This window comes from Crinia signifera, chromosome 9, assembly GCF_055691185.1.
Source record: "Crinia signifera chromosome 9, ASM5569118v1, whole genome shotgun sequence".
Taxonomy (NCBI): domain Eukaryota; kingdom Metazoa; phylum Chordata; class Amphibia; order Anura; family Myobatrachidae; genus Crinia; species Crinia signifera.
The window spans coordinates 14,703,747-14,717,792 of NC_139225.1; the positions used below are offsets into that span (position 1 = coordinate 14,703,747).

General features: G+C 48.1%; 1 protein-coding gene across 3 annotated transcripts in view; it reads left to right on the forward strand.

Annotated features, from left to right (window-relative positions):
- DBH (dopamine beta-hydroxylase) overlaps positions 1 to 14,046 on the forward strand; it is a 50,592-nt gene that overhangs the window by 33,302 nt on the left and 3,244 nt on the right. For all 3 annotated transcript variants that reach the window (XM_083161111.1, XM_083161112.1, XM_083161110.1), the window contains exons 7-11: positions 10,320 to 10,463; positions 10,991 to 11,029; positions 11,812 to 11,871; positions 12,312 to 12,439; positions 13,037 to 13,196. In XM_083161111.1, coding sequence (XP_083017237.1) covers positions 10,320 to 10,463; positions 10,991 to 11,029; positions 11,812 to 11,871; positions 12,312 to 12,439; positions 13,037 to 13,196 — 531 coding nt within the window. The remainder of the gene's footprint in view (positions 1 to 10,319; positions 10,464 to 10,990; positions 11,030 to 11,811; positions 11,872 to 12,311; positions 12,440 to 13,036; positions 13,197 to 14,046) is intronic.

Here is a 14,046-nt window from a genome sequence, read left to right on the forward strand (position 1 = left end):
TTTTGAGCCAGAACTGCATTTTTGTGTAAAAAATGTAATTTTTCTTTTTCACTGCCCACTTGTATCAAAATTGGTGAAACCCCTGGGGGTTTGAAATGTACACTATACCCCTAGATGAATTCCCTGAGGGGTGTAGTTTGCAAAATGGGGTGACTTGTGGGGGGGTTCCACTGTATTGGTGCTTGGGGGGTCTTGCTAATGCGACATAGCACCCACCAAAATTCCACCAGAATCTGAGCTGCAAAATCCAAAAATCACTCCTTCCCTTCTGAGTCCTGCCATGCACCCAACTGGTATTTTTTGGTCACATGTGAGGCATTGCCGTACTCGGGAGAAATTGGGGCACATATTTTGGGGTGCTTTTTCTCCTTCATACCTTCTGAAAATGAAAAATTGTGAGCCAGAACTGCATTTTTGTGTAAAAAAATGTAATTTTTCATTTTCACTGCCCACTTGTATCAAAATTGGTGAAACCCCTGGGGGTTTGAAATGTACACTATACCCCTAGATGAATTCCCTGAGGGGTGTACTTTGCAAAATGGGGTGACTTGTGGGGGGGTTCCACTGTATTGGTGCAACATAGCACCCACCATTCATTCCACCAGAATCTGTGCTGCAAAATCCAAAAATCACTCCTTCCCTTCTGAGTCCTGCCATGCACCCAACTGGTATTTTTTGGTCACATGTGAGGCATTGCCGTACTCGGGAGAAATTGGGGCACAGATTTTGGGGTGATTTTTCTCCTTCATACCTTCTGAAAATGAAAAATTTTGAGCCAGAACTGCATTTTTGTGTAAAAAAATGTAATTTTTCATTTTCACTGCCCACTTTTATCAAAATTGGTGAAACCCCTGGGGGTTTGAAATGTACACTATACCCCTAGATGAATTCCCTGAGGGGTGTAGTTTGCAAAATGGGGTGACTTGTGGGGGGGTTCCACTGTATTGGTGCTTGGGGGGTCTTGCTAATGCGACATAGCACCCACCAAAATTCCACCAGAATCTGAGCTGCAAAATCCAAAAATCACTCCTTCCCTTTTGAGTCCTGCCATGCACCCAACTGGTATTTTTTGGTCACATGTGAGGCATTGCTGTACTCGGGAGAAATTGGGGCACAGATTTTGGGGTGCTTTTTCTCCTTCATACCTTCTGAAAATGTCAAATTTGGAGCCAGAACTGCATTTTTGTGTAAAAAAAATAATTTTTCATTTTCACTGCCCAGTTGTACCACAATTGGTGAAACCCCTGCGGGTTTGAAATGTACACTATACCCCTAGCTGAATTCCCTGAGGGGTGTAGTTTGCAAAATGGGGTCACTTGTGGGGGGGTTCCTAACTTTTAGCATGTTATGGTGCCTAGAAACCTACATGGTGCCTAAAAAATAATCTCATAAAAAGGAGGCTCCAAAATCAAGTAGGTGCTCCTTCTATTATGAAGCCTGTGGTTTGGTCACCGTGCACACTAGGGCCACATATAGGATATTTATGAAAACAAAAGAATTGGGGGAATCAATTTTTAGTCACATTTCTCTAGTAAAATGTACTGTGTTCCTTAGAAAAATGTATTAAAATTGCAAATCTGCAAAAAAAAAGAAATTTTGAAATTTCACCTACACTTTGTTTTAATTCCTGTGAAACACCTAAAGGGTTAACAAACTTCCAAAATGCTGTTTTGAATACTGTGAGGGGTGCAGTTTTTGAAATGGCATCATTTATGGGGGTGTCTCACATACAAGTCCCTCAAAGTCACATCAGAACTGAACTGGTCCCTAAAAAAATCAGTGTTTGAAATTTTCTTGAAAATTTGAGAATTTGCTATTCATATTGTAAGCCTCCTAGTGTCCCGAAAAATTAAAAGGAAGTTGAAATAATGATGTCAACATAAAGTAGACATATGGTCTATGTTAGTTATTCACTATTTTGAGTGGTAAGATTATTTGTCTCACAAGCAGAAAATTTAACATTTTGCAAATCGCTAAATTTTCCATTTTTTCACGATATTTTGGTATTTTTCACAAAAAAACACAGACTGTATCGACGAAAATTTACCACTAACTTGAAGTACAATGTGTCACGAAAAAACAATCTCAAAATCACTGGGATAAGTAAAAGCAAAAAAAAGTTATCCCCACTTAAGTGAGACATGTCAGAATTGAAAAAAAGGGCTCTGTCAGGAAGGCAAAAACAGGCTCTGTCAGGAAGGGGTTAAATCATCAGAAGATGTCACCATGCTTCAAAATGATCTTGCAATTCTAGATGAGTGGGCAAAAAAATGGAAGATGAGGTTCAATGTAGATAAATGTAAGGTTATGCACCTTGGGAGACACAACCAGTGTGCAAGTTACAACCTTAGCGGAGAGGAACTGGGTAATTCCATACTTGAAAACGATCTAGGAGTCCAAATAGACAGCAATCTAGGATGTAGTGCCCATTGTAATGTAGCTACAAAAAAGGCCAACAAAATTCTGGCATGTATTAAGAGGGGAATGGAAACTAGGGACTCAAGGGTAATTATGCCACTATATAAAGCATTGGTGAGACCTCACCTAGTGTACGGAGTACAGTTCTGGGCCCCACACTATAAAAAGGACATCATAGAATTAGAAAAAGTCCAAAGGCGAGCAACAAAGCTTATTAGGGGAATGGAGAATTTAAGCTACGGGGAGAGATTAAGCAATTTGGGACTATTTACATTAGAAAAGAGACGTTTAAGGGGGGACATGCTCAACATGTACAAGTATATCAAGGGCCAATATAAGGAACTGTCACACACCCTATTTTCTACTAGAAAGGAATCTAGGACGCGAGGGCATGAGTATAGATTAGAAGAAAAAAGATTTCATTCAGCTAGTAGAAAGAATTTCTTTACGGTCAGAACAGTCAAACTCTGGAACTCTCTTCCCAGAGAGGTGGTAACGGCTGGCTCATTAAATGCGTTCAAGGCAAAGTTGGACAAACATTTACTGGAGAAAAACATCCATGGGTACAAATAAGAAATATAATTTGTCTGTAAAATACCAGAACCTACCAAATCAGCAATGGATATCTATACCAGGTTGAACTGGATGGACGCAAGTCTTTTTTTCAGCCTTACCTACTATGTAACTATATATTAATAAGGGGTAGCGGCTCAATGCTATGTACTAAAACATGGTAAGTGTTCAACTTCTTCAGGCATCATTATCGTCTCTCTATTAGGAATGGGTTTGGGGCGTGGGGCCCCCTGGGTTTTATTAGGAATGGGTTTTTGGTGTAGGACCCTCTGGGTTGTATTAGGAATGGGTTTGGGGCGTGGGGCCCCTTGGGTTGTATTAGGAATGGGTTTCGGGGTGTGGGGCCCCCTGGGTTGTACTAGGAATGGGTTTGGGGCGTGGGGCCCCCTGGGTTGTACTAGGAATGGGTTTCGGGGTGTGGGGCCCCCTGGGTTGTATTAGGAATGGGTTTTTGGTGTAGGACCCTCTGGGTTGTATTAGGAATGGGTTTGGGGCGTGGGGCCCCTTGGGTTGTATTAGGAATGGGTTTCGGGGTGTGGGGCCCCCTGGGTTGTACTAGGAATGGGTTTGGGGCGTGGGGCCCCCTGGGTTGTACTAGGAATGGGTTTCGGGGTGTGGGGCCCCCTGGGTTGTATTAGGAATGGGTTTTTGGTGTAGGACCCTCTGGGTTGTATTAGGAATGGGTTTGGGGCGTGGGGCCCCCGGGTTGGCGTGGCAACATTGTAACACTGTCCTAAACTGCTTCTCACTAATGTGACACTTTTGTTCCTGTTTACCATCTGCAGACCAGACTCACACAAATTCCCGAACCTCCATCAATTCGGAGACTGTTACATCTATGCCACCTTGGGGCGGCTGGGTTTGCTGGCCAGGGGGGTCCCATTTTCTGGATTTACTGGAATGTTAAGGACCCACCAAAATAAATTTTACTCCATGTTCTGTGAGACTCCATAGACACTGATGACAATGACGCCACAATGGGATCTGTTGTCCTGTAATATTCATGTTCGTACGCAGTGGCCGGTGTCCATGCAATGGTGCGATTATCAGCAGCCTGCACCAAGCTGCGTCTGAGATTCTGATCATAACTCTGATTTCATGCGAAAGTGACTTTTGGAGGTGTTCACAAGGAGTTAATGCATGCAGCATACTTGTCTACTTTTGAAATATAGTTTCAGGGAGATTATAGTTGGTAATAGAATTTTGCACAGAGCCCCATTGAGAGGGCGTGTCATGTTCCACCCAAAGGGTTGTGTCTAGTTCCATATATGGAGAGATTGTGAAAAGAGATTGTGAACGTGGCACCTAGAAGCGTGGGTGTGTACTGCTACATCTGACAGGAATCTTTTACAATGACTAAAGGCCCCCATACATTAGGCCGACTTGTCCTTAGGACAAGTCGGACCCAATTCTCCTGTGAGCCGCCCGGCAGCTCCCCGGGAGGCTCACATACAATTTGGCACTTGATGAGCCAGTTTTTACATGTGATAAATCGCTTGCGATTTATCACATGTAAAACAAATGGGGAGCTGCAGGGCGGTGAGGAGCAGTGGGGGCGGGCGGCGTCAGTGGTGGGGGCGGGCGGCGGCAGTAGTGGGGGCAGGCGGCGGCAAACAAATGTGTTCCCGGCGGGTGCCGTGTGCGGCGAGTGATGCTGACCTGGCCGGGCAGCTGTGATCAGAAATAGCAGCGCTGCCGCTGCGGGATGGGACGGGACGCACAGTGGCGGCTATTAGATTTTCAAAATTCCTGTCAAATGACCGGCCGTTCTGTGATTGGCTGAGAGAGCTCTCAGCCAATCACAGAACGGCCGGTCATTTGACAGGGATTTTAAAAATCTAATAGCCGCCACTGTGCGTCCCGTCCCGCAGCGGCAGCGCTGCTATTTCTGATCACAGCTGCCCGGCCAGGTCAGTGTGTCTGCCCGCCGTGCTCCCCCGCCCCCCGGTGTCTGCATGCATATGCCTGACAGGTGGGCAGGCATATGCATAGCATACAGGGAGGTCGGATGATCTTATGTGCTGACCGTCCGACCTCCCTGATCCGGTCCGATGCGCCCGGGACCGCGCATCGGATCGGATCATACATCACACACCTGCGATTTTGGGGCGATTTCATCCGGTTATCGGCCCAAAGTGCCGAAATCGGATGAAATCGTCCCAAAATCGTATAGTGTATGGGGGCCTTTATATCCAAATGCAGATGAGCCCCAAAGCAGTTAGTAAGAGCTACTATACTTAGTAAAGTGCTGGGAAATGGTGCTGATGATTCAATGTAAATGTATCTATCTCTCAATCCTTTTCTCCCCTAAAATGTAACAGTGTAATGTGAGCTAGGTGACATGAGGGAGATTGCTAGACTAATGAGGGAGAGAGGGAGATTGCTGCTATGTCAGGGAGTCTCCTGCAGAATGCAGGAGGGGAGGTAACTATGGTGTAACAGTGTAATGTGAGCTAGGTGACATGAGGGAGATTGCTAGACTAATGAGGGAGAGAGGGAGATTGCTGCTATGTCAGGGAGTCTCCAGAATGCAGGAGAGGAGGTAACTATGGTGTAACAGTGTAATGTGGGCTAGGTGACATGAGGGAGATGGCTAGACTAATGAGGGAGAGAGGGAGATTGCTGCTATGTCAGGGAGTCTCCTGCAGAATGCAGGAGGGGAGGTAACCATGATGTAACAGTGTAATGTGGGCTAGGTGACATGAGGGAGATGGCTAGACTAATGAGGGAGAGAGGGAGATTGCTGCTATGTCAGGGAGTCTCCTGCAGAATGCAGGAGGGGAGGCAACTATGAGTTAATGGGAACTGGCGGTATAATCACAGGTGCATCTTTGCCGGTATACGCCATCAGCTGCGATCATGGACGCAGCGGCACATGGTGCCAGCGTTGGCACTGCCACACGGCAGGCTCCAGCCTCACTTACTGACAATAGCGGCTACGGCGGGCGTCTGTCGCCCTTTCTGGCCGACAGCGTCACTTGCTGACATTAGTGGCTCCGTAGCCTATAGGATCAAAGTAACACATACACATTATGCAGTGTATCCCCTGTAGGAGACAGCCCATGAATCCTAGTTACGGGCTGGGTAATCCAGTTCAGCGTGCAAAGGGTTAACCCTCCCTCCTGCTCGCACACGTCCCTGCCGCTGCATATTTATGCTGCTGTCACTGTGGATGGTTGCGGCCCGTACACACCACGCACCAGGCGCTGTGATTAATCTGCAATTTGTGTTTCCTTTGATAGATTTTAGTTTCCTTTTAGTTCCAGCAGATCGGCTGCCAGGTGTTGCTGTCAGGCTGCGCTGTGATGCAGATCCGTGCGCGAGAGGGTTACTCTGCGACACCCTGGGGTTGGGAAAATAGAGCAGTGCGATTATCAGGGGCACGCGCTGACGCTGTATAATCGCAGATCGCTGAAACATCATCGGCCTGCTTATCCCACCAATCCGTTATTCGCTCGCGGGAAAGGACGATGGTCACTTAGGCCCTTATTCGAGTTCACTCTTTCAGACAAAATCCTTCTTATGGTGCCCACACACGCACCGATTTCAGTGCTATGCGTTTTTGGCTGTACAATGGTTCTTTACAATTTTTCTGCCAGAATTAAGCATGACCCGATGTGATGGTTATTTTGCTGTCTGCGATGCGATGCTGTGCGATTTAAGCACATTTTTTCACTGGCTTTTTCTGACCTTTATTTTGTTCGAGTTCACATGTTTCAAACCTGCAATAAAGTTGTTGATACCAATTTGTATGTAATTATTTCCAAAAAAAAAACAAAAACCATCGTATAGCATCGGCTCGTATGCCTGTATAATGCTGAGCCCGATGCTATGCGATAATGTCCTAAAAAGTACCTGCTGCACATACTTTTTTGGACATCTAAAATCAGCCCCTGGGAACGCGCATAGCACAGCATCGCGTCGCACACACCGCGCTAATACAACACGATAATCGTACGCGCGATGCGTTTTGTACTTTAAAAGTACAAAACGCATTCTTAAATCGATGCGTGTGTGGGCTGCATAAGATGGACAAAACCATGTGCACTGCAGGGGGGCAGATGTAACTTGTGCAGAGATAATTAGATTTGGGTGGGGTTTTACTTCAAAGTGAGCTCTATATTGCAGTGTTAAAATAAAGCAGCCAGTATTTACCCTGCAAAGAATCACCAAAAAATCACCAAATCTATTTCTATCTGCACATGTTACATCTGCCCCCCTGCAGTGCACATGGTTTTGTCCATCTAAGAAGGATTTTGTCAGAAAGAGTGAACTCGAATAAGGCCCTAAATGACGATAATATACTACTTATTAAGCAATTATATCACATATATCGCCCTATGTATCAACGTATCCGCCGTCCCCAATGTATGCGCCACGTTCCAGTTGTCCTATTTACCAAATTCCAAAAGGTGATATGGTACTTGCGATCCGATTTTTTATTATACAAGCACCCTGATGGGTGTTTTTAATGTTAAATGCACCCCCATTGGCAACACCACTCTCACTATCAACGCCAACCCGAAGCGTGGGGAGCGCAGCGAGCCCGCGAGGGGCGGCGGTACGCGTCCTCCGACATTTTCATACCCCCACTATCCAGCCCGAAGCGTGGTGAGCGCAGCGAGCCCCAGGAGGGGACACGGATTACTTTACATGTATTGCGCATCCCCTCAAGGGGCTCACTGCGCTCGCCACGCTTCGTGCTAGTATTCCGCGTCCCCTCGCCACGCTTCGTGCTAGTATTCCGCGTCCCCTCGCCATGCTTCGGGCTCAGTGGCTCGCTGCGCTCGCCACACTATATAAAGTCAACTCCATGCCGACGTGCATAGTGGGGGTATGAAAAGGTCGGAGGACGCATACCGCCGCCCCTTGCGGGTGCGCTGCGCTCGCCACGCTTCGGGTTGGCGTTGATAGTGGGGGTGGCGTTGACAATGGGGTGCATTTAACATTGTAAGCACCCATCAGGGTGCTTGTACAATTAAAAATTGCATCGCATGCCATTTGCTGGCATGCAATGCTATGCGATATTTCATTGTACAAGCACTCCTGTTAATTTAGCATGAATATCGCATCGCATCACACCCCAGTAAGTATGCTATGCGATGGGCGCCATGCTAGGAAACAAGTACCGGTTATATTTACAGGGTGCGATGCCTGTCATCGGCTGGCCTCAGCTCGCTCTGACCCATGGACGGGGCCCTGCAGGATCTCTCTGTTCCTCCGGCTCTCATGTGGGGGCATGTGCGACCTTAGGGACACCCCCGGGACAAACATTAGCGCGCACAGTGACACTTCTTAGATTTGCGTGGACAGCTGCTTATCCTGGCACCAGGTTCTGGTGATGTGGGCATACATAAATAGCCCCAAACATCGCTGCCTATAGTATCTGCATGTTATGGCTGCGTTTCAGGCTTTACCATATTCCATGTTTTAGTAAATAGGCCCCAGACGCTCATTCACATGTACAATGAAAGCACCATTTATTGCTACAGTTGCTCCTCCTTTGGCGGGATTGCACCTGGTTATCATGGTGTAGTGCGCCAATATGGTGGCGATTGTGGGGGCATGGGGTTTTGTGCCGCCTAACAGGACGCGTGGCGATGTCTGGCCTTGGTCTCATCCAGACTCCACGTGGGGCTTCTGAAGAAGCTGCAGCACTGGACGCTGCGCTGTTTGGGGTGGGCCGGTTCTGTAACCCAACGGGGACGTCTTATGCACCAATGGCCGCATTCGGTGTGTTTGTGTCCTTACACCCTGTGATAATTCCGTCAGCGCACATTTTGGCTCCAGTCACCCTTGTCCTAATCTTGGGGGGTGAGCTACTACCTGGACAGCCTTCCCTTTGGTTACACAACCCCTCTGATGCCTCGATGCCCTTATCCAGAGCCAGGTACCCAATAGGCGCACCGGGGAGACCGTGTGACATCCGTGTAACCTCATCATCACCCCCTCACAGGAGGGGGCTCAGACACCAGCGTGACATCCTCACTGCAACACCGTGTCTGGCTTTCAAGGTAAACTGGAAGTAACCATGAATTATTCACAGGGGCTGGAAAAGCAGCCGGTGCCACGGGCGAGACCTCATTGACGTGTCACTAATTCCTGCTATAGTAGTGTCACCTGGGACCAGCCAGCCCCGATTCCAAGTGCCACCTACTCTGCGGTGCCTCCATGCAGTGCCTCCTTGCTGGGGGCCTGGGTAACGGGCCACGGCTTGGAGAATAAAAGACTATTAACTCTAATATCCCGCCGGATCGTACTGGGACTTACACCTGCAGATACAGAAGAGGTGCCGCTCACCTGCTCCCGGCACCCAGGCTGTGCTGGGCCTTTCTTTAGTCCCACACTTATATTCTGGGCAGACAGCTTCCGTAACCGTCCCTGTCGTCTCCAGCGTCCCACCTTGTCCTGTCATGCGGAAGAGACATTTACATGGAGCTGGATGCATTAATTATTGAGGCGCGGAGGAGAAAACACATTTCAGGGATATTTTTTCCTCCCTGGTTTAAACTCATAATTACAGTCAGGTGTTTAAGGCGGAATAAGATTGTATAAGAGATGAGAACGGAGTCGCCACAAGTCACCTTGTGTCTGTGATAAACGCAATTAACCTGCTATTAGCCGACGTGTGACGGCCCAGCCGTGGTAGCACCACAAGTCTCAGCATGCTCTGCCATGGGTCACACTGCGCACCAAACTCCACCTTGCCTCTGGGTGACTGGGAGGAACTTACGGCCCTGCGGGAGGCAGGGGGTATTGTAGGGTGGTAATGAGGTGTTGGATACACTGTCACCTTCTGGGCGAACACATATGGTGCGTACCCATCAGACACCCATTATCTAGGTGATAATATTATCCCTACTGGCCACATGGTGAAATCAGAGCCCTATATAGATGTATGCAGCAGGCTGGCTGACGCGTTTCTCCGACAGACCTCCCCACCCTGTGATGTAGTAATGAGGGGTGTCAGATACACTGCCACCTTCTGGGGACCACATACTGTATGGTGCATATCCATCAGACACCCATTATCTAGGTGATAATATTATCCCTACTGGCCACATGGTGAAATCAAAGCCCTATACAGATGTATGCAGCAGGCTGTACTGACGCGTTTCTCTGACAGACCTCCCCACCCAGTGCTGTAGTAATGAGGGGTGTTAGATACACTGCCACCTTCTGGGGACCACATATAGTGCATCCCCATCAGACATGGTGAAATCAGAGCCCTATATAGATACAGTATATGCAGCAAGCTGACCCGACGCGTTTCTCCGACAAACCTCCCCACCCAGCACTGTAGATAGCAATTGGCTTTTCTGTTGCAGGCTCTCCCCAAGGACGGGATCCACATCTTCGCCTCTCAGTTACACACACATTTAACCGGGCGGACAGTGACCACGACAATAGTCCGGGATGGAAGAGAAATCGGAATTGTGAATGAAGATAAACACTTCAGTCCACACTTCCAGGTAAGACGTGGCTGCCTGTGGCCACAAGATGCATTGTCGGCGGGATCGGGGGAGTGACGGATGAGTCATATACTTATCGCATAAGAAAGGGCCCGATTCATCACCTGGATAATAACCCGATGGTTTACTTACTGTTATGATGTTTGGGGTCTTGCTATGTCACTTGCTGTTTGCTGCAGCATGAATGACATACCAAGGCATTTTGGGATGGGGGTGGCACCTGGCATGTTGCCCCCCGTTTGAAGGCATGATGGGTCCTGGGTTCCTAGCCCTCCGCTGTCCGGGTTGGAACTTTATCTTTTCCCAATATTTGATACATCTCCCCCTCTCTTGCCTGAGCACCAGTCTTGGCAGCCTCAGGTACATGTTAGATACTCGCGGCTCCTATTATGTAGAGAAGAATGGTGCTGCTCATCAATGTACTGGCCGCCATCGGAGACATTATTCTACCGGTAGACATTGCCCAAAGGACAGGTCTAGTACCGTGACTGTAATCTGTACTGACACATTCGTGTTACTGCCCGCAGGAGATCCGGATGCTAAAGAAGCCGGTGCAAGTTTTACCAGTAAGTGAAATTCAGATTTACAATATCCACAGTTTTACCTGAATCTGTCAGTCATTTTGTCGTGGTCAGCCTTTGTCGGCCATATTGTTGTGGTCAGCCATTTTTAGCCATTTTGTTATTGACCGAATGTAAGTATTTTATTGAACAGTACAACATCTATATTTCCATTTTGTATAGATTACACAAAAAAGTAATGTTTGGCAAAGCAATCAGCACCCAGGGTCACACACAACAGCAATGTCACATTTCCCACTTCATTGTGCTGTATTATAAAGGTTATAGATGGATCATAGTAGCTTATTCTCCTGTATCGTGCAGGAGGATCCAGTTTCAGCCATAAATCTCCTGCTGCCCTGCATTGTACTCGGATCCTGCAGATTGGGCCAGGGGTGCCACTAAGGAGTTTTTGTGCAAGGATGGGGATTAGCTGTAATCCTTGTGATTTGTAGCTGCTCAGGAGTCCCTGTTGATGACTCTCATTCCCCCCTCCCCCTCCTTGTGGGAATCTCTGACAGGCATGAGAGGAGCAGCACATGATCACACAGGGTCTTCTTATCTGTGCTGCTGTGCACTCATCTATAGCATGCTGCTGCAGTTGCTGTTTGTAGTGAGCTGTGAGTTAGGGTAGAATTTTTTGCCAGTAATGTTTCTCTAGTTGAATACAGTTGTAAAGCACAGAATGAAGCCACATATATCAGTGCTGGGAATGGGGGACACCCTGCTGCAGGCATGCCTGCAGGTGACCCTAATCTCCTAAACGTTTTCTCTGCTTGGACTTCCAGGGGGACCTGCTGATAACCAGATGCTCATATAACACAGAGGACAGGAGCAGAGTAACAGTGGTAAGAGACTGCATCCTTTCACCGGGCGTAGAGCTAGCGCTGGCTGACGCACTGCTGGATTATTGCTGCTGTCGCTGAGCGCCCTCTGACCTCTGCTGATTGATAAAATGTTATGCAGACATACTGTATATTGATACATAGTAAGATCCAGGTAACGGTAACACGGCAATGCCACGTGGAAGCTTCTCTGTTTCTTTCTTTAAAAAAGCAAGTTAAATTATCTTCTCTCATGTTCCATGTGACTGTGGCTGCCATGGTAACCATAGGACTCTGTCCAACATTAATAATTATTAATAGCAGCCTGAAGAAACAAACCAAGGGAAAATAGCAACCCCCACATTCTTGTTATAGACTGCACAGTGATTTATATACATGTTATTCCTTTGCCTCACCACGGTAAATGCCCCTGGGACTTCCCTGTCGCCCTCTACTGTCTGCAGGGAGGATTCAGCATCACAGATGAGATGTGCGTGAACTATATACACTATTACCCCCGTACCGAGCTGGAGCTGTGCAAGAGCCACGTGGATCCGGGATACCTGAGAAAGTACTTCAACCTGGTGAACAGGTGCGGGACAGGGGGAGTGGCAGCGGTGACGAGAGGGAGGGGGGGGGGAGCATGTAAGACGAAGGTCAGATGTGGGGTTACTAGGACAACAGATGAGTATCTCCATGTTCAGATCCTGGGAGGTATGGATGTAACATGTGCAGATAGTGGTGTGTGGTATGGGCGTGTAACACCATGCTGTGCTCAGGGGGCAGATGTAACATGTGCAGAGAGTTGTGTGTGGGAGGGGCGTGTCCTAGCTCAGAGCCAGTAACTTAGCACTGTTGTACCACCATGCTGCGCTGCAGGGGGGCAGATGTAACATGTGCAGAGAGTTAGATGTGGGCTACATGCTAAAGCGGCCGGTATTTACCCTGCATGCCCAGTGTGTGCCCTATATTGTATTGCAGCATTGTGTGTTTCTCGTTCCCACCTCAGAATCAGCCCCGGTGTGTGCGTAGTATATTACGCCATTGTGGCATTACATTAGATTAATAAGTAGAGAAGGGTGTAGTTAGTTCTGCCTGATGCATCCCCCCATTACAGGACACCCCGTCTCTGGTAATATATATATGTTTGTGGCACTACAGGCACTGTGTAATGTCTGTTCCCCCATAGGTTCAGCGGGGACGAGGTGTGCACGTGTCCCCAGGCGGCGGTCACTGAGCAGTTTGGCGATGTCCCATGGAATTCCTTCACCAGCGAGGTCCTGGACTCCATGTACGGCTTTTCCCCAATCTCCATGCACTGCAACAAATCCTCCGCCGTGCGTTTCCCGGTGAGTGTCTGCGGCATGGACCAGGCGCTGCCATCAGCCTTCTGGGTACCCAGGGGCATCATATAAAGCTGCAGAGGTTACCCCATGGTCACTGGGGCAGATATTAAATATGGGGAGGATTTAACTTATGCCCCAACCAATCAGTGCATTTTGTTACATCTGCCCCTTACACTGTGTGACATCATCTGCGCACAAGGGAGACCACCGCACATGATTTATACATGCAAAATAATCCCAGCAGCCTACTCACCTCACCTCTAAAGGGGGAGTTCAAGTGTTGTGCCTGCTGGTGGCCACTAGACCAGGTTCTCAGGCCGCAGCCATGTTGTAGCCTGTAACATAAAGTGGTAAAGCCCAAGCAATAGCTGTCATTGCTTACCATGAGAAGAATAGAACCAGAGAGATGGATTGGCTCCAGCTATATAGAAGAGCACAGAACGTACACATAGGGTAAGGCGTTACTTATGTTACGTATATATGAGTGTAAGATCAGCAGCCCCTTGTCCGAGGCCATTCATGTCCAAACTATGGCCCTCCAGCTGTTGTGAAACTACACATCCCAGCATGCCGTAAGCTCAGCAGCCCCTTGTCCTAGGCCATTCATGTCCAAACTATGGCCCTCCAGCTGTTGTGAAACTACACATACCAGCATGCCTTGCCTTAGTTTGGGATGCGGTCATCTATTAGAATGAACTTAGGTCTACAGTCATTAGGTCGACCCCACTAGGTCGACTGGCAGGAAGGTCGACCTGACTTAAGGTCGACATGGGCCAAGGTCGACATGACTTAAGGTCGAATTTGCATAAAGGTCGACATGAGGAAGGTCGACTGGTCATAAGGTCGACATGGG